Source organism: Theropithecus gelada, chromosome 3, assembly GCF_003255815.1.
Source record: "Theropithecus gelada isolate Dixy chromosome 3, Tgel_1.0, whole genome shotgun sequence".
NCBI classification, from domain to species: domain Eukaryota; kingdom Metazoa; phylum Chordata; class Mammalia; order Primates; family Cercopithecidae; genus Theropithecus; species Theropithecus gelada.
The window spans coordinates 153,881,868-153,906,633 of NC_037670.1; the positions used below are offsets into that span (position 1 = coordinate 153,881,868).

A 24,766-nucleotide genomic window follows, 5' to 3' on the forward strand; every position below is an offset into this window, starting at 1 on the left:
CTGAGGTTACTGAAGCCAGTCTCCATCCAACGCAGGAATTCCTTTACTAGCATCCCCTAGGTGCTTATCTAGCCTCTAATATTTTTACTAACAAGAACCTTACTACTTCACACTTTCATTAGTAACAACTGAACTGTCTATGACAGAATTAAGTGACTCAATACAATACTATCTTTTGGTATTATTTGGGCCAGAAGAACCATGATTACATTTACAGAATCCAGAAACCAAACTTTAGCTATTAGTTGCACTTTCTTCCCCACTGTATTAGTTTCCTAAGGCTGCTATAACAAGTTAGCAGAAACTAGTGGCTTAAAACAATAGAAACTTGGCCAGGCACGGTGGCTCGCGCCTGTAATCCCAGCACTTTGGGAGGCTGAGGTGGGCGGATCACGTGAGGTTGGGAGTTCGAGACCAGCCTGACCAACATGGAGAAACCCCGTCTCTACTAAAAATACAAAATTAGCCAGGCGTGATGGCGCATGCCTGTAATCCCAGCTACTTGAGAGGCTGAGGCAGGAGAATCACTTGAACCTGAGAGGTGGAGGTGGCGGTGAGCCAAGATCGCGCCATTGGACTCCAGCCTGGGCAACAAGAGTGAAACTCCATCTCAAAAAACAACAACAACAACTAAAAACAAAAACAAACCAGTAGAAACTTATTCTCTCTCTCTCACACTCTCTCTTTTTTTTTTTTTTTTAATGAGACAGAGTCTCACTCTGTCGCCCAGGCTGGAGTATAGTGGCACAATCTCAGCTAACTGCAACCTCCACCTCTTGGCTTCAAGTGATTCTCCTGCCTCAGCCTCCCAAGTAGCTGGGATTACAGGTGCCTGCCAGTACGCCCAGCTAATTTTATCTATTTTTAGTAGAGACGGGGTTTCACCATGTTGGTGAGGCTGGTCTTGAACTCTTGACCTCGTGATTTGCCCACCCTGGCCTCCCAAAGCGTTGGGATTACAGGCATGAGCCACCGCGCCCGGCCAATTATTCTCTCTCACAGTGTGGAAGCCAGGTGCCTGAAGTCAGGTGTCATTAGGAAGGTGCTCCCTCAAAAGATGGGAGAATCTGTTCCCTGCCTCTTCCAGCTTCTGGCGGCTCTGGGAATTCCTCGGCTTGTGGTGCATCACTCCAGTCTCTGCCTCTGTGGTCACAATTCTTCCTCCCCTTCTCCCTCAAAACTCCCTCTGCTTCTGTCTCATAGAGATGCCTGTGATTGTATTTAGGGCCCCCTTGGATGATCCTCCTCTAAAGATCCTGAACCCAATCACAGCTTTGGCCATATAAGGTAATATTCAGTTTCCTGGGATTCACATGTGTAAAAATCTTTTTTGGAGCCACCATTCAACCCACTTTACCCACTAACACTCATCAAAAATCTAACAAATAGCAACACTGATTCACTTACTCCCTCTCTGTCATCATTAGTAGTGTAAGGCAAGTCCCAGAAGTTATTTTTAATTGAAAAATGTTTGCAACTGTAAATGTAGTCAAAGGAGATTCAAGTAAAGAAAGATTTTCTGGCTTGGGTAGGGGATATGCCATGAAGAAGCAGGTATCCAGTTGAAGAATACACTTCTGTATTTATTGATATTTTAATTAAGAATATACAGGTTAAAAATTCAGAGGATACAAGAGTACGCAATGAAAAACGTAATTTCCTCCCGTCCAGATCCCTATCTCGTTCCCCAGAAGTAATGACTACCAATATTGTTTTATCCTTTCAGAAAACTTCCACAATACTCATCCATCTCCTCCCTACCAAAATTGTTTTTTACACAATTGGGAACACAAGACATGCTGTTCTATATTTGTCTTTACCATTCATCTTGGGTATCTTTCCATATTAACATTCTCTCATATGACTATAAATTAATATACTCAGTTAATAATATATGATTTTAATTACTTAATAAATAAGTCTTCCCTAACATCACCTTCAAATACGTTTCACCTAAGAAGGGTATAGAGGGGAAGAATCGTGTGTAGCGTGTGTGTGTGTGTGTGTGTGTGTGTGTGTGTTGCGGTGGGGATGGGGTTAAGGGAGATTCACTCAGTTCCTGTAGCAATAGGTCAAAACAGTCTGACATATCATTTCCTTCCAGCAGTTCTGGTTATTCAGACTCCCAAATCCTGTAAATGTAATGAGACGGTGCCCGAGTGTGCTATGGGGAGGTATTCAGGCTGTTTGCTCCTTTAGTAATTAGCCAGATTTAAATTTCAAAAATCAAGAATTGTAAATTTTTACTTTTATTTTATAGAAAAGAAAATAACCAAAGTCTTTCTAGGGAACCGCAAGACTACAAAAGTCATCCCACCTCTGCACAAACACCTTCAGGGAAAGTGACTTCTTTACTAAGTAAGACAGTGCCATCTGTCCCCGTGCCTCCAAATGGAAACATTACTTCAAACATTCTGTAACTTTTTGTTCAAATGCTTAATGGAACTGGCAGGACAAAGATCTTCCATGTGGATGCCTGTGAAAATATGTCTTTGCCAGAAGATAATATTTTACCCAGAAAGGCAGTACAGCATAATGGCTCAGATAGAGGGTGCTAGACCCAACTTGGTGAGCTATTGTATCACGCTCTGCCTCTATTAGCTGTGTGATATGCGACAGATGATTTAGTCTCTGTATGCTTCAGACTCCCCATCTGTAAAGTGGGGCTAATATTCCTACTTACCTTCTATGGTCGTATTAAATGAGTATACATGATTTGTATATATAGTGCTTAGGAGAATGCTTACTAAATATGAGTGCCCAATAATTACTATTATTTTTCCTACCTCATTCCCCTCCCTCTCAATTCCCCAGCAAGAATAATAAATAGCATTTTAACTCTCTAGATCAGGGATTGGCAAATTAACAGCCCATGGGCCAACTCTAGACTACTACCAGTTTTTATACAGCCCATGAGCTAAGAAAACATTTTTACATTTTTAAATGGGAAAAATCCAAAGAAGAAAAATATGTTCTGACACATGAAAATGAACACAGATGTGCTAATTTGTTTACATGTGGTTTGTACGGTCATGCATTGCTTAGTGATGGGGATACTTTCTGAGAAATGCATCATAAGGCAATTTCGTCCTCGTGCGAATACCATAGAGTGCACTTACACAAACCTAGATGGTATGGCCTCCTGCACACCTGGACTATATGGTATAACCTATGGCTCCTAGGCTACAAACCTGCACAGCATGTTACTGTACTGAAGACTGCAGGCAATTGTAACACAAGAGTGAGTATTTGTGTATCTAAACATAGAAAAGATACAGTAAAAATAAAGCAAAATACAGTAAAAATAAAGCAAAATACAGTAAAAATGGTAGACCTGTAGAAGGCACTTACCATGAATGGAGACTGCAGGGCTGAAATTGAGTGGTGTGTGAAGGTGAAGGCCTAGGACATTGTTACATACTCCTGTAGCCTTTATGAATACTCTACACTTAAGCTACACTAAATGTATTTAAATTTTTTAATTCAATAACAAATTAACCTTTGCTCACTGTAACTTTCTTGCTTTATACACTTTTTAACATTTTTAAACTTTTTGACTCTTCTGTAATAACACTTAGCTTAAAACACACACACATTTTTGTGCAGCTGTACAAAAATATTTTCTTTCCTTATATCCTAATTCTCTTAAGCTTTCTCTATGTTTAATTTTTTTTTAGTTTTTAAACTTTTTTGTTAAAAACTAAGAAACAAATACATTAATCTAGAGGCCTCACAGGGTCAGGATCATGAAGACACCACAGGGTGATGAGAGTTTTTCAGTCCCATTATAATCTCATAGGACCACTGTTGTATATGTGGTTCACCACTGACCAAAATGCCGTTATGCGGTGCATAGCCTATAACTGCTTTTAGGCTACATCAGCACAGTTTAATAGTTGTAAAAGAGGACACAAGGCCGGGTGAGGCGGCTCACACCTGAAATCCCAGCACTTTGGGAGGCCGAGGCAGGTGGATCACGAGGTCAGGAGTTCAAGACCAACCTGGCCAACATGGTGAAACCCCGTCTCTACTAAAAATATGAAAATTAGCCAGGCGTGGTGGCAGGCTCCTGTAATCCCAGCTACTCAGGAGACTGAGGCAGGAGAATTGCTTGAACCCAGGAGACGGAAGTTGCAGTGAGCCGAGATCATGCCATTGCATTCCAGCCTGGGTAACAGAGCAAGACTCTGTCTCAAAGAAAAAAAGAGGACACAGGGCCCACAAAGTCTAAAATTTTTACTCTCTGGCCCTTCACAGAGTTTGCTGACCTCTGCCCTGGATATGGATGACTCCTCTCCTAAGTCTGCCCCAGCTGGCCTTGCATCCCAACGTCTTGCATTCTCACTGCTAGGACTCTAGTGGGTGACCAGAGGAAATTACCTACAAAGAGCGGTTTATTTTTTCTGTAACTTCTTATTTAATATAAGGGCTACCAAGGGTGGGGCTATCATGAAATGAATCCAGTGATATACTATTGCACTTAATGAAATAGAAAGAAAAAGAGAAAGAAAAAAATAAAGCAAAGATGGAAAGAAGATGCCACCAGAGTAGAAAAGAGGAAATAAGAATTTTTAAGTGTAACTTCTAAGAAAGATAGTGATAGAATATTCTAAGTTTGGATTTTCTAAGAATGCATGCTTCAATTCTGGTAATTTTTAAAAAGAACAGCACAGTTAGCATTACTATTTATAAAGAAGACATAAGGATGTGTATTCATAAATAGATAAAATTAACTAGTGCTATTCTGATGTGAGAATGAATAGTTATCTAAATTTAACATCTTCTTCCACTTTACACAGGAAGATTTGCTCAGTTCTTGTGGAATAAACATCTAAGGTCCTAAACACTGAGTGATTCTTAAGTAAACTGGCATTTAAGACAAATGCATATATAATCAATGATGTTCTGATACTAGCAAGAATCTGAAATATGTGCTATAACAAAGTCTACCATCCAGCCACACACCTCAGCAGCCCTCCTTACCTCCCTGCAGGTCAATGCTAAGGCTTTCTTCCGTGTAAAGGCTGAAGATCCATTTGGTTGATAGAAAACAGTCCTGCCACTGAAATTGTTTCAATCATCACTAAACCATTCATTTTATATCCTGCCTGTCCACTGGCAAAACATGCTTGCTTGTGCTTTATATCTTTTAAAGCAAGGCTTCTTGGAAACACTTTAAATTTACATAGCAGGCCGGGCACAGTGAATCATGCCTGTAATTCTAGCACTTTGGGGGGCCAAGGGAGGATCACTTGAGCTCAGGAGTTTGAGACCAGACTGAGCAACGCAGGGAGACCCTGTCTCTACAAAAAATTAAAAATAAAAAAAATTAGCCTGGCTTGGTGGTGCTAGCCTGTGGTCCCAGCTACTGGGGAGGGTCAGGTGGGAGGATCACTTGAGCCCAGGAATTCGAGGCTGCAGTGAGCTATGATTGTATCACTGTACTCCAGCCTGGGCAACAGAGCAAGACGCTGTCTCAAAATAAATTAATAATAATAATAATTAATTCACATAGTACTTTCACAGTTATTCTATCATATTGCTTTCACAGCAACCTAAGGGGAAAAAGCGAAGCTCAGAGAATTGCCCAACTAATAAGTAGTGAGGCCAAGATGTGAACTCACATTTTCTGGCCTCAAGTCCAGGGCACCTTCCTGAATAATTATAGTGGTTAACAGCACAGGCTTGACAGGCAGACAGAGCTGGCTTTGACTCTGACTGTGAACCTGGGAAAGTTACTCACTTTCTGACCTCGTGTACAAAGTGGAGAACATAATGGAAACGACCACACTGGTTATAGTGAGTGAAAATGCAATATGTGTGCAAACGCCCCTTCAGTGTTAGCTACAATTTGCAGTGAGAAAAGGATGAAATGATATGGATATCAAGGGAGGGATTGATACAAGAGCATTTCCAAAGGACACCTAGGCCTGACCAATGAACTTATCATTCTAGATGGATGAAGATGAGCTAGAGGAGATGAAAGGCAGGAGCCTGGGAGAACGGTGCAGCCAGTGGGGACCGGACAAGGCAGGACGAGGGGAGATGCCCAAAGTGCAGGGAATGATGGGGGCTGAGGACCAGAGCTCAGAGGGCAGCCATTTTTCACCACAGAGACTGTGTGATCATGAGAGTGGTAGGCACTGACGTGACTCCCTGAGCCAGCAGGGGAGGGGACACTGAGGGAGAAGCGCACAGGGCTGAGGAGTGGGCTTTGAGATCATCCCCCACTTGGAGTGCAGCAGGAAGCAGATAGGCACGTAATGACGATATAGGCCGGGATGAGCAAGGAGCAGAATGTATGCCTCAGAAACAAGTGGGGGACTTAAAGGAGGAGGGGAGGCTAGCAGCCTTCACTTAGGCTCAGAGGTCAATGAGAATGAAGTCTCTGGGCTTGGCAGAATAAAGGCAATAATACTTCCCAATGGACCACGAAAATTATTCCATTAACATCTATCTTACTGCTGTGGCATACAATGAGGAGGCTAAAGGAGGCTGCTCACTGTGGAGGAGACAAGGAAACCTCTCTCTAACTGAAGTTCAGATTCGTGCAATGCCAGAGGCTGAGGCTGAGTTTAATAGGCACAAAGTGTTGCCAGTGATTAATGAGCTCCCAGTTTGTGCTGGGCCTTGAAGGTTGAACAGGCTTCTGATGATAAGCAAGGAGGAGAAAACACTTCAGCTAAAGGGGACCATATAAGTAGAGGCTGGGAGGCATGGAGCACCACAAATCCCAGAGACAGAGGAGAGTGGCCAAAACCAGGCATGAGGGGCCAGCAAGGGTAAGTAAAACTAGACAAGCAGATGGAGGCAAGATTCGGAAAGACTACACATATTCATACCATACCAAGGAGTGCTTTGTAGGAAATAGTCATCAACAGTTTTTGAAAATGGGTGAGACATGATTAAATCTGTGCTTTAGAAAGAATACCAGATGGAGTGCAGAAGCCTAAGGAGGGAGCAGGGCTGGTCAGGAGACTTCTATAGCAGCCCAGGCCAGAGACAGCACAGGCCTGAGCAGGGTGGTGATCTGAGGAAGAGCAGGGTGGGGAAGGGCGGTCCCCCAGAGGGACAGGGCTTGGCAAGCAGTGCAGGAGGGTGCACTGAATGGCTTGCAGCGGGGTGATTGGGAGCAGGTGGCACCATCCACAGACTTAAGAACGTGAGGGTCAGGTGTGGTGGCTCATGCCTATAATCTGAGCACTTTCAGAGGCTGAGGCAAGAGGATCCCTTGAGCCCAGGAGTTTGAGACCAGCCTGGGAAATATAGGGAGACCCTATCTCTATTAAAGAAAAAATAAAAATAAAAAAAAAAAAGAAAGTCAGCTGGGAGCAGTGGTTCACACCTGTAATCTTAGCACTTTGGGAGGCCAAGGTGGGCAGATCACCTGAGGTTAGGAGTTCAAGACCAGCCTGGCCAACATGGTGAAACCCTGTCTCTACTAAAAACACAAAAAGTAACCAGGCTTGGTAGCACACACATGTAATCCCAGCTACTCTGGAGGCTGAGGCAGGTGAATCGCTTGAACCCGGTGCGGGGGCAGTGGCTGCAGTGAGCCGAGATCGCACCACTTCACTTCAGTCTGGGTGAAAGAGCAAAACTCCGTCTAAAAAAAAAAAAAAAAAGTCAGGAGGTAGCCTCAAGTAGGTACAGATGAGAGTGTTCTAGACATAAGGAGAGAGAGGGATCAAAGGTGACCAGTTCCTAGCGTGGGTACCTAGATGGTTGCTGAGGCTATCATCCAAACAGAAGGAGATGCACCTTTGCTATAAGAAGTGTTTGAAGTGTTTGACTTTATTTATTTAGAGGCAGGGTCTTGCTCTGTCGCCCAGGCTGGAATGCAGTGGTGCGATTGCAGTTCACTGCAATCTTGACTTCCTGGACTCAAGCGATCTTCCCACCTCAGCCTCCCAAGTAGCTAGGACCACAGATGTATGCCACCATGCGCAGTAAATTTTGTATTTTTTTTTCCATAGATGGGGTTTCACCATGTTGCCCAGGCTGGTCTCGAACTCCTGAGTTCAAGCGATCCACCTGCCTCAGCCTCCCAAAGTGCTAGTAATGCAGGTGTGAGCCACCACACCCAGCCAGGTTTGATTTTAGATGCGGCAGGGTAAGGTTCCTAAGAGTTGAAGTTTCAAAATCAACTTTATCAAGGTATAATTCATATATTGTAAACTGTACTAATTTGAAGTATATAATTTAATTAATTCTGACAAATGTATATACTTGTGCAGGGCCAGGTTCATGGGCTATTTGACCCCAGTGGTCACACAAAGTCCTACTCTTTTTTTTTTTTTTTTTTTTTTTTTTTTTGAGAAGGAGTCTTGCTCTGTCACCCAGGCTGGAGTGCAGTGGTGCAATCTCGGCTCACTGCAACCTCCGCCTCCCAGGTTCAAGCAATTCTCCTGCCTCAGCCTCCCAAGTAGCTGGGATTACAGGTGCCCACTACCATACCTGGCTAATTTTTGTATTTTTTAGTAGAGACAGGGTTTCACCGTGTTGGTCAGGCTGGTCGTGAACTCCTGACTGCAGATGATCCAACCGCCTCAGCCTCTCAAAATGCTGGGATTACAGGCGTGAGCCACCACGCCTGGCCAAGTTCTACTCTTAGAAGGGCCACATGCTTGGGGTTTAATGCTCTGAGTTTCACAGTGTGAAAATTTCTTAGTAATTTTACCTTTGAATTTATGTTTTGTCAATGAAATCCGAAGGGAAAATGGAAAATGGAGCATGTTGGGGGAAGGGGGTTGGTGCCTTAGCTCCTGCTGAGTCTCACCTCTTGTCACCCCCCACCACCCCCAATCTCCACCCTCACCCTACCCCACCCCCACCCCCATCTAGCGCAGGGCATGGCAGTATCCCAGCACATTCAGAGTGAGACATGCGAGTGTCCCGTCCACCACAGTCATGACACCGAGCACATCCTGGCACAGAAGGTGCAATCCCTCAAGGGTCACCCATCTGCTATGGGAAGACAGCTAGGAAGGGGAGTGTTCCCGTACCCAAGGAAACACATTAAACAGTAAATAAAAACAGCATAACAGGTTGATAGAGACTGCAGAGAAAAGGAAAGCGTTCTAATTTAGTACCTTTAGTGGCACTTTTCCCTGCTTCTTCCTGTTTTCATTTTGCACTGAGCCATGCAAATGATGCAGCCAGCCCTGCACCTGTGTAACTACCGCCACAATCAGGATGGAGAGTATTTCCATCGCTCCGGAATTTTCCTCTTAGCGCACTGCAGAGTCAATCCTCCCCCACCCATGGCACACCTCAACCACTGATCTACTTTCAAGACAGCTGAGTTTTAAAACTTGTAGCAGGAGTCCGGTGCAGTGGCTCACGCCTTTTATCCCAGTGGGAGGCCGAGGCAGGCGGATCACCTGAGGTCAAGAGTTCGAGACCAGCCTGGTCCCTATCTCTACTAAAAATACAAAAATTAGTCGGGCGTAAGAGCACATGCTTGTAATCCCAGCTACTTGGGAGGCTGAGGCAGGAGAATTGCTTGAACCCAGGGGGCGGAGATTGCAGTGAGCAGAGATCGTGCCATTGCACTCCAGCCTGGGCAACAGAGCAAGACTCCATCTCAAAAAAAACAAAAAACAAAAAAACAACAACAACAAAAAACAAACAAACAAAAAAACCCTTGTGGCAAGGCTCTGGATCTCTGATCTGGAGCTCAGGAAAAGCAGGAATGGAACAGATTTGGGAGTGATCCCATAGGGGTAACCTTGGGAGAGCTGAGATAACCCAGAGAAGTGTAAGCAGCTGGGGTGGGCCGGCTCCATCCAGGGATGAAGACAGGGCAAGCAGAGAAGAAACTGCAGGTGGAGGGTAGGAGAATTTGCCATATCCAGGGCATATGGACTCATAAGAAAAACTCACAGACATATTAAAAGTAGTTGGAAGTTGGGTTTGCTTTGTTAATGAAGGGTTAGGGAAAGCATATGTAAGAGAACCTAGAACATAAACACTCCTCTTTGGGAGCCAGTTCGTCTTTCAGGAGAAAAAAACAAAACACCTCATCCTTGCAGAGCCTTCCAGGACCCTACTCCTGCTTCCTGGTCTTGCCTCCTCCTCCTCTCCCTAATTTTGGCATAATTGACTGCTCCTTGTCATCCAGATGTGTTTTAAGGTCACCTCCTCAGAGAGGCCTTCCTCAGTCAGCAATCTAAAAGAGCACCCAGCGGTCACATCAATTTAATGCAATATGCCATACTGTCCCTATCACTTTTAATGTCTGCCAGGCCCTCCATTTCAGCCTCGACCACCTCCCCCAAATCACCGCTTAAAAGAACAAGGACTTTGCCTCATTCAGAGCTCAATTTCCAGGGCCTGGAAGAGTGTCAGGCACGTGGCAGATGCTCAATAACTGTTGAATAAAAAGCATTGACAGGCCGGGCGCGGTGGCTCACGTCTGTAATCTCAGCACTTTGGAAGGCTGAGGCGGGCGGATCGCCTGAGGTCAGGAGTTCGAGGCCAGCGTGACCAACATGGCGAAACCCCGTCTCTACTAAAAACACAAAAATTAGCCGGGCATGGTGGTACGCATCTGCAATCCCAGTCACTCAGGAGGCTGAGGCAGGAGAATGGCTTGAACTTGGGAGGCAGAGGTTGCAGTGAACCGACATCGTGCCACTGCACTCCAACCTGGGCGACTGAGAGAGACTCGGTTGGAAAAAAAAAAAAAAAGGAATGACAAGTCATAGAAAAGAATGAGTCGTACCACCCAAAGTGTAGCCTTCCCCTGCGGGGAGTGAGGCGGAACTGTACCTACTGTACCTTTCTTGCCCAGTCCTACTTGCACATGAACTCCCTCCCCACCCCTTTAGTCTCTCGGGCTCTTACTCTGTTTACCTGGCTCTTTTGCAAACATTTCCCATGATATTCTCCCTTTACCGTCATAGTCCTTATGCTCGTTTTCCAAAAGAGGTTCTCCGATGATTTCTCCCAGGTCGGCTGCGTGAGCCGCCTAGCCTGTGCTCTCACGCCAGCGCCACCCCAGTGGGAGAGTCGCCCGCGCCCGCCCCTTCGCCCCGCGCCCGCTGCTCCGACAGCCCAAACCCAGACGCCACAGCGCCAAACCGGGGTTCCGGGTGCTGGAGGCCGTGGTCGGCCTCGTGCTTGGTGAAGGCCCAGCCCGCGCGCGCGGCCAGGGAACCCAGCTCTTCCCACCCTCCGCGCGCGGCAGTGTTGCCCTGGCAACGGTTACCACGGCGAGGCCCTGCCCCACGCCCGGCGATTGTGCGCGCGGCCCCGCCCTCAAGGCGCACGCCGGCCCAGCGCCCACAGCTGCTGCGGCCTAGGGGCCGCGTGGGACAAGCAGGCACCTCGCGTCCAGGCGGCTCCGCGGCGGGCTGCTCCCTGAGCCGGCCGCGCTCCTCCGAGCGAGGCGTGGCGGGGAGGCGTAGTGAGGCCGGGCCCGCGGCGGTTCCCTGAGGAGGGCGGAGAGGGGTCCGGGGGCGCTAGGGGAACGGGCTCTGGAGCAGCGGCCCCGGTGGATACTAAGGGCTTCGGGATCGGGAGTCCACCACGCCTGCCTGCTCGGCTAAGAATCGCCATGGTAATCCCCGTCTCCCTAAAGTACCGGGGGCCCGGGCGCGCGCCGTGGAGCCCTAGGCTGTCCCGGAGAGGCGCGGGCGCCGAGGTCACCGCCTCTCCCTGGGGGCGACCTCAACGCTTGGCAAAAAGATGGAGGGACAAGGGGAGCAGCAGCCGCGGAGTCAGGCGAGCCCTCTTTCCGGGTTTTAGGTCGTGGCCCTGTTGAGCAGCCCTCACACCCAGACGGTTGATGTGGGAAATAAAGGGAGGGTGGTACTCAGGGCGCCAGGCCATGCCTACGCCCACAGTGATGGGTCCGGGCTCTTAGCTGCCGTCGCCACCCTGGGTCCCCGCGCGGGATTCTCCGCTGCTCTGCAGATTCAGGAAGCAGAGAGTGAGCCCTCGTGCCACCACCTTGCTGTCAGCAGCATTCCTGTTCTCCGCTCTCATCCAGTCACTTGCGACCTCCTTCCCACCTTCGCTGCTCTTTCCAGAAGGGCTGTGACTTTCCAGGCCCTGCCCCAAGTCCTTAGGGAGGCACCATTGTCTGCTAAACTAAGTACTGCACGCTTGAGCTGGGCGCACGGAGCCCTTGCTAAAGGGGCCTCAACCTCGAGCTTTCTCTGCCATATCTTCTCTGCTAAACAACAACATACAAACAAAACCCCGCATCCCACACTAAACCCGCATTCTTCTGGAAGCCTCTTGCGCCTTCCCTGTCTTGATCCATTTTCTTTGAGATTTGGCTCAGAAGGACCGTGCCTCCTGCTTCCCCATCGCTCCTTCAGCGCCCACAGCCATTTGCACCTCACCTCTGGTGCTTTGCGTGTTTTTCCTTGGAAAGCCTTACTCCCCATTAGACTCTGGTGTAGAAATCATTAAGTTTCTGTGTTATTTCCAGTTTGTTTGCTGTAAAAGGGTTAAGTAAAAATTTCTTGGTTTAAGTTGAGAGTCATTCCATGGTTGCTATTGCCTTTTTTTTTTTTTTTTTTTTTTTTTTGAGACAGGGTCTTGCTTTGTCACACAGGCTGGAGTACAATGGTGTGATCACAGCTAACTGCAGCCTCGTCCTCTGGGGCTCAAGTGATCCTCCCACCTCAGCCTCCCAAGTAGCTGGGACCGTAGGCAAGCACCACCATGCCCAGCTAATTTTTGTATTTTTAGTAGAGACAGGGTTTCGCCAGGTTGCCCAGGCTGGTCTCAAACGCCTGGGCTCAAGGGATCCTCCCGCCTTGGCTTCTCAAAGTGCTGGGATTACAGGCGTGAGCCACTGTGCCCAGCCAATTGCCATTTCTTTCAGGGCCCAGGGAACTGAGGCAGAAAGCTGTACATAGCCATTTAAGCAAATGCCAGTTAATTCATGCTCCTTGAATGAAAGTCAAACACATTAGTGCACAGAGCCTGCAGAGCGGAACCTTGCCTACCTTTCCTGCCTCAGCTGTTCTCACTGGCCCCCTTGATTGCCTGTGGGCTGGCCATGTTGGCCTTTTTTGGGTTTCGGTCTCTTTGTGCACCTTCTCTCCGGCCTCAGAGCCTTTGCGTAGGCTGTTGGCCTTGGAATTACCTACCTTCAGCCCACAGGCCACTCTTAGGGAACCCTTCCTTTGACGTCCCAGACTAGGTCAGCCCTTGCCCATCCTGTGCTATTATAATGCCATGTGTTATAGGCATTATAGGGCCTTTATTAATTTCTTTGTTTTTATTTATTTTTTTAGAGATAGGGTCTTGCTTTGTTGCCCAGGCTGGAGTGCGATGGCATCATACGTAGCTCACTTTGGCCTTGAATTCCTGGGCTCAAGGGGTCCTCCCACCTCAGCCTCCCGAGTATCAGGGACTACAGGTGTGTGCTACCGAACCCGGCTAATTTTTTAAATTTTTGTAGAGACAGGATTTCACCATCTTTCCCAGGCTGGTCTCAAACTGGGTACAAGTGATCCACCCACCTCGGCCTCCCAGAGTGCTGGGATTACAGGTGTGAATCACCACACCTGGCCAATAGGGCCATTCTTCACAGCATGGATTGTGAGTAAATGTGTTTGTGATTAGGTGACTAGTGTCTTTCTCAGACCTCACTGAACTGTAAGCATCGTGAGATATCTTTTGTTCCTCATCTAATACAGGGCCTGCTGCACAGTAGATTTTTGTTAAATACTTCTTGAATTTTGTTAAAGTATTTTGTTAAATACTTTGTTAAATACATCTTAAAATTCAGAAAAGCAGAAATCCACATTTGCTTTCTAAATTCTGTTCTTGCATTGCATCTCAGTTGCGATGTATTCATTCACTCAGCAGATATTTGTGCATCCTTGCAGTGCGGCAGATATTGGTGTAGGCTGGGGAATTCAGTGGTAAATTTACAGACAGAATCTCTGGTGAGGGAAACAAACAATAAACATAAACAGTTACTATTAACTAGTGAAAAGTGCTGCGGGTAAGGAGATGGACAGTGACTCTACCGGGGTTGTTGGGAGACTGTTAAAGACAGACCACTGTGCCGGGCGCGGTGGCTCACGCCTGTAATCACAGCACTTCGGGAGGCCGAGGCGGGCGGATCACGAGGTCAGGAGATCGAGACCATCCTGGCTAACACGGTGAAACCCCGTCTCTACCAAAAAATACAAAAAACTAGCCGGGCGTGGTGGCGGCGCCTGTGGTCCCAGCTACTCGGGAGGCTGAGGCAGGAGAATGGCGGGAACCCGGGAGGCGGAGCTTGCAGTGAGCTGAGATCCGGCCACTGCACTCCAGCCTGGGCGACAGAGCGAGACTCCGTCTCAAAAAAAAAAAAAAAAAAAAAAAGACAGACCACTGTACCTACCCCCTGTCCCTAGCCTGGGACAGTCTCAGTTTATGTTTGTTTATATTTGTTGAAGTATCTTGGTTTGGACAATAAATTATATGGTAACTCCAGTTATAGACAGAGTATAGACATGGTGTCAGGGAGGTTTTTCTTTTTACTTTTTCTTTTTCTTTTTTTTTTCTTTCTTTTTTTTTTTTTTTTTTTGAGACAGAGTTTTGCTCTTGTCGCCCAGGCTGGAGTGCAATGGCACAATCTCGGTTCACTGCAACCTCCGCCTCCCAGGTTCAAGCAATTCTCCTGCCTCAGCCTCCTGAGTAGCTGGGATTATAGGCATCCGCCACCATGCCTGGCTAATTTTTTTGTATTTTTAGTAAAGACGGGATTTCACCATGTTGTCCAGGCCGGTCTTGAACTCCTGACCTCAGGTGATCCACCTGCCTCAGCCTCCCAAAATGCTGAGCCACTGTGAGCCACCATGCCCGGCCCGTCAGGGAGGTTTTTCTAAAGAGGTGATATTTGAGCAGAGGCTAGCATAAAGAGAAGCAACAAATTCTGCCCTTTCAATTAGAAGGTCTGCAGGAAGAACAAGCGTTGCACAGGGAGAAGCTCGGAGTGTTGGGAACTAGAAGAAAGTCCAGTGTGGCTGGAGTCAAGTGGTCTTCCTTAAGGAGTTTAGAGGGTTTTAAGTTGGGAGCTGCATGTTCTGAGACCAGGAACAGCCAAGAGCCACAAAGTTGTATTGATTCAACCCAAGGAATGGATGGGCCCAGAAACAAACACTCCCATATAATAATTTCTTAACAGATTTATTGAGGTGGAATGTATATACAATACATTTTACATGTTTAAAATGCATACTTTGGACATGGTGGCTCATGCCTGTAAACCCAGTATTTTGGGAGGCTGAGGCGAGAGGATAGCTTGAGCTCAGGAGTTCAAGACCTGCTTGGGCAACATAGTGAGACCCTCATCTCTACAAAAAGTAGAAAAAATTAGTTGGGGCCGGGTGCGGTGGCTCACACCTGTAATCCCAGCACTTCGGGAGGCCGAGGCAGGTGGATCACGAGGTCAGGAGATCGAGACCATCCTGGCGAACATGGTGAAACCCCGTCCCTACTAAAAATACAAAAATATTAGCCAGGCGCGGTGGTGGGCGCCTGTAGTCCCAGCTGCTGGGGAGGCTGAGGCAGGAGAATGGCGTGAACCCGGGAGGTGGAGCTTGCAGTGAGCCGAGATCGCACCACTGCACTCCAGCCTGGGAGACAGAGCAAGACTCCATCTCAAAAAAAAAAAAAACAAAAGAAAAAGAAAAAATTAGTTCGGCGTGGTAGCGCAAATCTGTAGTCCCAGTTACTCAGGAGGCTGACGTGGGAGGATCTCTTGAGCCTGGGACATCGAGGCTGTAGTGAGCCTGGGCAACAGAGTGAAACCTGTTTCAAAAAATAAATAAATAAAAATAAAATGCACATTTTGATAAGTTTGGCAAATGTGTTCATTCATTAAGCCATCACCACAATCAAGATTGTAAACACAGCCATCACCCATTTTTTTTGTAATCTACTTTTCTCTCTTGCCCCTCTCTGTACCCCTACTCCTTCCCAACCTTCCCAGGCAATGACTAGTCTGCCCTCTCTCTAGATTAGTTTATAGTTTCTAAGATTTTATATATATGCAGTCATACATTATAGTTTTTTTTTTATTTTACTGACTTTTCTTACTTGAGTAATTATTTGGAAATTTATCCATGTTGTATCATGTATCAGTAATTATTCCTTTTTAGTGCTGAGTAGCATTCCGTTGTGTGGTTAAACCATGGTCTATCCATTCACCTGCTGATGGGCTTTTGGGTTGCCCTTCCTTCCTTCCTTCCTTCCTTCCTTCCTTCCTTCCTTCCTTCCTTCCTTCCTTCCTTCCTTCCTTCCTTCCTTCCTTCCTTCTTTCCTTCCTTCCTTTTCTCTCTCTCTCTCTCCTTCCTTCCTTTTCTTTTCTTTCTCTCTCTCCTTCCTTCCTTTTCTTTTCCTTTCCTTTCCTTTTCTCTCTCTCTCCTTCCTTTTCCTTCTTTCCTTCTTTCCTTCTCTCTCTCTCTCTTGCTTTCTTTCTTTTTCTTTTTCTTTCTTTCTTTCCTTTCTCAGGATCTCATTTTGTCACCCAGGCTGGAATGAAGTGACATGATCGTGGCTCACTGCAGCCTTGACTTCCCTGGGCTCAGATGATCCTCCCACCTTAACTGGGACCACCACACCTAATTTTTTTATTTTGTGTTTGTTTATTTGTTTGTTTGTTTGTTTGTTTTCGACAGAGTCTTGCTCTGTCTCCCAGACTGGAGTGCAGTGGTGTGATCTTGGCTCACTGCAAGCTCTGCCTCCTGGGTTCATGCCATTCTCCTGCCTCAGCCTCCCGAGTGGCTGGGGCTACAGCTGCCCACCACCACTCCTGGCTAATTTTTTGTATTTTTAGTAGAGATGGGATTTCACCGTGTTAGCCAGGATGGTCTCGATCTCCTGACCTCATGATCCACCCGCCTCGGCCTCCCAAAGTGCTGGGATTACAGGCGTGAGCCACCGCACCCGGCCAATTTTTTTTTTTTTTTTAATATAGGTATGGGGTCCCATTTTGTTGCCGGGGCTGATCTTGAACTTCTGGGCTCAAGTGATCTTTCTACCTTGGCCTCCCAAAGTGCTGAGATGACAGGCATGAGCCCCTGCACTTGGCCTGTTTCCAGTTTTTAGCTATTACAAATAAAGCTACTATGAACATTCATGTAAAAGTCCTTGAGTGAACATATGCTTTTATTTCCACCTTAGGAGTGGAATGGACTGGGTCATATGGTAGACATGTGTTTAACTTTTTATAGAGACTGCAGACTGTTTTTCAAAGTGGTTCTGTCATTTTAGATTTCCATCAGCAGTGTATGAGAGTTTCAGTTTCTTTACATCTTCACCAATACTTGGTAGGATCAGTCTTTTTGACTTGAGCCAGTCCAAAAGGTATGTGGTGGTGTCTCCTGGTTTTCATTGCATTTCACTAATGACTTAACGTTGAGTATCTTTTCATGTGCTTATTTGCCATCTGTATATCTTTTTTGGGGAAGGGTCTATTCAACCTTTGAACATGTTTTATTAAGTGGTTTTCTTACTATTGTGTTTTCAGGGTCCTCTGTTCTCCATATAGGCCTTTATGAGATTTATGATTGGCAGATATTTCCACCAGTTTGATGCTTGGCTTTTCATTGTCTTAATAATACCTTTTGAAGAGCAAAAGCTTTAAATGTTGATGGTGAGTTTATCAAGTTGTTTTCTTGAGTTGTGAAACATTTGCCTAATAATCCAAGGTAGCAAAAGTCTTCTCTATTTTCTTGTAGAAGTGTTACAGTTTTTGGTTTTATATTTAATTCTATTATCTATTTTGAGTTGATTTTTACATATGGTAAAACCATGGGTTGAGGTTCCTTTTTTTGCAAATGGATATTCATTATTCCAGCACCACATGTTGGACAAGATTATCTTTGCTCCACCAATACCTTTGTTGAAAATTAGTTGATCAAATACGTGTGGATCTATTTCTGGACTTTATTCTGTCCCATTGTTCTAGTTACCTTTCTTGACACCACTATCACACCATCTTGTTATGGTAGCTTTATAATAATTCTTAAAATAAGGTAGTATTAGTCCGCCAATTTTGTTCTTTTCTTTTTCTTTCTTTTTTGAGACAGGATCTTGCTCTGTCACCCAGGCTAGAGTGCAGTGGTGCATTCTCGGCTCACTGCAACCTCTGCCTTCCGGGTTCAAGCGATTCTCCTGCCTCAGCCTCCTGAGTAACTGAAATTACGGGTGCCTGCCACCACAGTCGGCTAATTTTTGGATTTTTTGGTAGAGACCAGGTTTCACTATAGTGGCCAGACTGGTCTCAAACTCCTGACCTCAGGTGATCCACCTACCTCAGTCTCCTAAAGTGTGAGGATTATAGGCGTGAGCCATTGCACACAGCTGGTTCTTTTTTATAAGTCCTTCACTTTTCCATGTGAATTTTGGAATCTTCCACAAAAAGATGAGAACTTTTAAAATAATGTCAAACCTTTATCTCACATCCTTTGCATTTCCATATGAATTTTAGAATCAGTTTGCCATTTTTGTACAATAAGATGAGAACTTCAAATAAAAATGTCAAACTCTTATGTGAATTTTAGGTCCCAAACCATTTTAAAGATTAAAACACATTGAGTCAAGTGTGGTTGGCATGCAAAAAAGTACAAGGTCATAAAGAAACGAAGACCCAGGCCAGGTGCGGTGGCTCATGCCTATAATCCCAGCACTTTGGGAGGCCGAGGCAGGCAGATCATGTGGTCAGGAGTTCAAGACCAGCCTGGCCAACATGATGAAACCCCATCTCTACTAAAAATACAAAAATTAGCCAGGCTTGGTGGCAGGCATCTGTAATGCCAGCTATTCGGGAGGCTGAGGCAGGAGAATTGCTTGAACCTGGGAGGCAGAGGTTGCAGTAAGCCAAGATCATGCCATTGTACTCCAGCCTGGGCAACAAGAGCAAGACTCCATCTCAAAAAAAAAAAAAAAAAAAAAAAAGGAAGGGAAAGAAAGAGAAGGAGATAGAGAGAGAGAGAGAGAGAGAGAGAGAAAGAGAGAAAGAAAATCAAGACCCAAAGTCTCTCAGAGTTTCTGGTAAAATGTACATCCCATACCTGATGGGGTTGTTTTACCAGGAGAATGCAGTTAAAAGAAGAAAGGGAGGGAGGGAGGGAGGGAAGGAAGGAAGGAAGGAAGGAAGGAAGGAAGGGAGGGAGGGAGGGAGGGAGGGGAGGGGAGGGAGGGAAGGAAGGGGGAGGGAGGGAAAGAAGGAGAGTGAGAGAGAGAGAAAGAAAGAAAAGAAAAGAAAAGAAATCAAAACCTAAAGTCTTTCAGAGTTTCTGGTAAATTGTACATCCCATACCTGATGGGGTGGTTTTACCAGGAGAATGCAGTTAAAAAAAGAAAGGGAAGGAAGGAAGGGAGGAAGGGAGGAAGGGAGGGAAAGAAAGAGAAAAGAGAAGAGAAAAGAAAAGAAAGGAAAAAAGAGGAAATAAATCAAGACCCAAAGTCTTTCAGAGTTTCTGGGAAAATGTACCTCCCATACTTGATGGGGTTATTTTACCAGGAGAACGCAGGTACATAGGATTTTCGTGTGGATTCTGCATTGCAAGATATGTCTCATTTTCATTACTGGGTTTTGTATCTAGGAATGTACTCCATTTCACCTAGCAAAAATGTGTTTTAGTAGGTTTTTTTTTTTTTAGATGGAGTCTCTGTCACCAGGCTGGAGGGCAGTGGTGCGATCTCGACTCACTGCAACCTCCACCTCCCGGGTTCAAGCAATTTTCCTGCCTCAGCCTCCTGAGTAGCTGGGGTTACAGGTGTGCGCCACCATGCCTGGCTAATTTTTGTATTTTTAGTAGGGATGAGGTTTCACCATGTTGGCCAGGTTGATCTCGAACTCCTGACCTCATGGTCCACCTGCTTCAGCTTCTCAAAGTGCTGGGATTACAGGTGTGAGCCACCATGCCCAGCCTATTTTAGTAGTTTTAACACATGAACCATGTTCCTTTTTGTTTAACTTGGGATATTTTTCGACTGCAATGCTGTGAATAGGATACCTATTTTATATAAATGGTTACCCTTGCAGATGTCCTTGAACATTTATACCTTCCTCTCTCTCCCTTGCCTACAGGAGACACTTTTTTTTTTTTTTTTTTTTTTTTTTTGAGACGGAGTCTTGCTCTGTCACCCAGGCTGGAGTGCAGTGGCCAGATCTTGGCTCACTGCAAGCTCCGCCTCCCGGGTTCACGCCATTCTCCTGCCTCAGCCTCCCGAGTAGCTGGGACTACAGGCACCCGCCACCTCGCCCGGCTAGTTTTTTGTAATTTTTAGTAGAGATGGGGTTTCACCGTGTTAGCCAGGATGGTCTCGATCTCCTGACCTCGTGATCCGCCCGTCTCGGCCTCCCAAAGTGCTGGGATTACAGGCTTGAGCCACCGCGCCCGGCCCAGGAGACACTTTTTAATAGTATACTTCCATCTGCTATTTTCTGTATGTGTGGGTCAGAGGACATAGAGAAGTTCAACTCAGTTTTGTGCAGCTCTAGCAAATATAAATGTAAAACCAAAAACTATAACACTTCTAGAAGAAAATATAGACGATGTTTGTTACTTGGGTTAGGCAAAGATTTCTTGGGTATGACAAAAGCACAATCCATGAAAAACAGGTTGACAAGCTTGAAGTATAATAGTGTATTTCCAGATTAGGATGGTATCCATTCATTTTCCCAGAGAACACTGACCTTATGGGGTAGTCATGGAAAGAGAATAGACACCGAGCCTGGTGGACGCTGGTTTCTGTGTGCTGGGTAGCCTAACTGAGCCCCTACATTTCCATTTTGAAGGCAGGAGTAATACCTAGAAATACAGCTCTGCCAGGTGCGGTGGCTCACGCCCGTAATCCCAGCACTTTGGGAGGCCGAGGTGGGTGGATCACGAGGTCAGGAGATCGAGACCACCCTGGCTAACATGGGGAAACCCCATCTCTACTAAAAAATACAAAAAATTAGCCAGGCGTGGTGGCGGGCACCTGTAGTCCCAGCTACTCAGGAGGCTAAGGCAGGAGAATGGTGTGAACCCGGGAGTCAGAGCTTACAGTGAGCCGAGATCACGCCACTGCACTCCAGCCCAGGTGACAGAGTGAGACTCCATCTCAAAAAAAAGAAAAAAAGAAAAAAGAAATACAGCTTTGAGTGTTGGTGGTGTTAGAGATGATGGCACAGGGTCACAGTGGCTCAAGCCTGTAATCCCAGCACTTTGGGAGGCCAAGCTGGGAGGCTTGTTTGACAGGAGTTCAAGACCAGCCTAGGCAACATAGCGAGACTGTCTCTACCAAAAAGAAAAAGGAAAAATTAGCCAGAAATGGTGGCTCATGCCTGTGATCCCAGCTACTTGGGCGGCTAAGGTGGGAGGATCGCTTGAGCCTGGAAGGTCAGGGTTACGGTAAGCTGAGTTTGTGTCACTGCACTCCAGCCTGGGTGACACAGCAAGACCCTTTCTCCAAAAAAAAGGAAGGTGACGACAATCATCATTTATTGAGTAATTATCTCACATCAGACATGGTGCTAAGTGTCTTTTTTTTGGGGGGGCGAGGGGGAGGCAGAGTCTCACTCTAGCCCCCAGGCTGGAATGCAGTGGCATGATCTTGGCTCACTGCAACCTCCGGCTCCTGGGTTCAGGCAATTCTCCTGCCTCAGCCTCCTGAGTAGCTGGGATTACAGATGTGTGCCACCACGCCCAGCTAGTTTTTGTATTTTTAGTAGAGACAGGGTTTCACCTTGTTGGCCAGGCTGGTCTTGAACTTCCTGACCTCAGGTGATCCGCCCGCCTCCGCCTCCCAAAGTGCTAGGGTCACAGGCATGAGCCACCACGCCTGGCCTGTGCTAAGTATCTTATATTTGTGTCTCATTTAAACCTCATGACTGCTTAATGAGGTAGAGACTACTTGTAAAACAAGTGCCAACATACATATTTGCATCCTGATTATCAAACTTGTTTTAAATTTAATGTGTATTATGAAAATTTCCAAACATAAATGAAAATAGAATTGTAAAGTAAAATCCTCATATTCATTTCTCAGATTCAGAAATGAGTAGGACTTTGCCACATTTACTTTATCTGTTTTTTCTGGGTAGGGGGCAGTGGGGGAGCTGCAGTGTTTTACAGCAAACCTCAGGCCTTCTTTGATTTCATCCCTGCAGATTTCAGTGTGTACTTCAGAAGCGTGTGAACATTTTCTTCTGTGATTTGCTGCCATTGTCAGACCTAACAGAATTACTAATAATTCCTTGACATGATCAGATTTCCCTGATTAACTCAAAGACCTCTTTTTGCAGCTTGTTCAAATAAGAATGCAAACAAGGGCCACACCTTGCATTAGGTTGGGTCTCTTTTAATCAGGGTGCCTAATAAACATTTGTCAAATTAGATTGCATGTGACTTTCAGAAATTATTATAATTCTGGGTCGGAATTAAGCTGCTCTCAGAAGGCAGTTCTAGTTGCATTAATTGTTTTCTTTTGCCAAAGGGGGTTTGTCATTTAGAGAAGACACGACAATGCAAACTGTTTGTTGTGGCTGCTGTTTTGACTTATTTCCTTTTAGGAATTTTTTGTCCTTGTTCAATACAGAAATACTGAAAATGATACCAAGTTTATAAAAACTAACTCAGCCTGGCACGATGACTCACACCTGTAATCCCAGCACTTTGAGAGGCCGAGGTGAGCAGATCACTTGAGGCCAGGCATTTGAGACCAGCCTACCCAACATGGTGAAACCCTGTCTCTACTAAAAGTGCAAAAATTAGCCAGGTGTGGTGGGGCACACCTGTAATCCCAGCTACTTGGGAGGCCAAGGCAGGAGGATCACTTGAGCACGGGAGGTGGAGGTTGTAGTGAGCCAAGAGCATGTCACTGCACTCCAGGCTGGGTGATGGCAGTGAAACCCTGTCTCAAAAAAAAGAAAAAACAAAAACTAACTTCCCTCCTCCCATATTTATATTTGTCTTTGAAAGCCAGCTAAAGGGAAAAAAGGCAAAGGCCAGGGCAAATCTCATGGGAAGAAACAGAAGAAGCCAGAAGTGGACATTCTCAGCCCCGCGGCCATGCTGAACCTCTACTATATCGCCCACAACGTCGCTGACTGCCTGCACCTGCGAGGCTTCCACTGGCCGGGTGCTCCCAAAGGAAAGAAAGGGAGAAGCAAGTGACAGCATTTCACAACACATCTCTGTGACAGAGAACAGGGCTTGGGAAAGAGAAGTCAGGGTAACACAACTATTGCCAGCAACATAGACTTTACTCCAGACCACTTGAGATGCAAATTAAGTGTGCTTTTCTGTGATGGTTGATGATGGGGAAATGCACCTTACTTCCTGTTATGCCAGATATGGTTAGCCACTTTGGTTTTTTAGGAGTTATAGGGTGAGAAAAGCCTGAGTAATTCCTACACAGTGTGGTGAAATTAATAGAACTTTCAGAAATTATTATAATTCTGGGTCAGAATTAAACTTTGCTCCCAAAAGGCAGTTCTAGTTGCATTAATTGTTTTCTTTTGCCAAAGAGGGTTTGTCATTTAGAGAAGACACCGCAAAAAGCACTGGGTTTCCTTAGGAACATTGCTCTCTTGGGCACTATTTCCTTTTTTTTTTAAATGGAAAATAATAAATACTTTGTTTCTATAATTTTCTTCTCAGCAGTCTGACTCTGTTTGATTTGAATTAGCCACAGGCTCCGCGGATGCTAAGATGGTCACGAATGCTCTGACCCTGCCAGTCCTGCAAGCAGATGGTGAGAAGCGGCTGACAGTTGCGAAACGGCTGGGTGCAGGGCAAAGGGGGCAAATCTGCCCATCCCTTTCTTTTTTCTTTTATTTTTCGGACAGAGTCTTGCTCTGTTGCCCAGGCTGGAGTGAAGTGGCGAAATCTCAGTTCACTGCAACCTCTGCCTCCTAGGTTTAAGCGATTCTCCTGCCTCAGCCTCCCAAGTAGCTGGGATTACAGGCGCACACCATCAGGCCCGGCTAATTTTTTAATTTTTAGTAGAGACAGGGGTTCACCATGTTGGCCAGGCTGGTCCCGAACTCCTGACCTCAGGTGATCTGCTCGCCTCAGTCTCCCAAAATGCTGGGATTACAGGCATGAGCCACTGTACTCACCTCGGCCTCCCAAAGTGCTGAATTACAGGTGAGAGCCATCACACCCGGCCATCCCTCTTTTTTCCCTTTCACCTGACTCTTCTCTCGCCTCCCCTCCACACTCTATTTCTTCCCACCTTCTGCATACTTTGTTAAACTTGGCTGGCCCGGAGTTATAGAATTGGTGCCAGGCACTTGCCCCGGGCATTCGGCTGATATTCTAGGATCTCCCTAGCCCTGTAAGGAGACGCCTAAGAGGTGAAACTGCAGTTCTTTCTCCTCTGCCCAGAGGCCTGAATTCTCCAGATGTGAAAGCCAGCGTTCTGTAAGTGTGGACGCTGTCTCTGACTCCCTGAGCACTCCATCCCTGCTTCCTGCTCTGTCTTCCTGCCTCTTCCTGCCCCTCCCCAGCCCCTGCACTGTTGTCTCCATTCACCGTTCTGAGCCCAAAGCTGACACACTCTAGGCAGCACCTCCGGGGATGTTCTAGTTTGTTGGAATTATAATTATGCTGCAGGTGGCCTTGTGAGGATTGCAAGGATTCATGAGGTTTGCTAAGGGAGGCTGCAACTCAGGACTCAGGCTTTCATATGCATCAGAGAAAAAAAGGAAGCTCCATGAATCTCTGTGCCAGAGAAGTGGGGTGTCCGTGACCCACATCAGCCTGTTGGGAACAATATTGTCTACCTGCACCACCTGTGCAGTTTCCAT

The 24,766-nt window shown here is 46.2% G+C and overlaps 1 protein-coding gene across 1 annotated transcript; it reads left to right on the plus strand.

Moving 5' to 3' along the window:
• Window positions 1-11,217: 11,217 nt before the first annotated feature.
• Window positions 11,218-23,617, plus strand: SMKR1 (small lysine rich protein 1). The gene is made up of 2 exons (XM_025380317.1): window positions 11,218-11,563; window positions 22,935-23,617. Exons 1-2 carry the CDS (start codon window positions 11,561-11,563, stop codon window positions 23,127-23,129), a joined length of 198 nt encoding a protein of 65 aa, XP_025236102.1. The 5' UTR covers window positions 11,218-11,560; the 3' UTR covers window positions 23,130-23,617.
• Window positions 23,618-24,766: the final 1,149 nt, after the last annotated feature.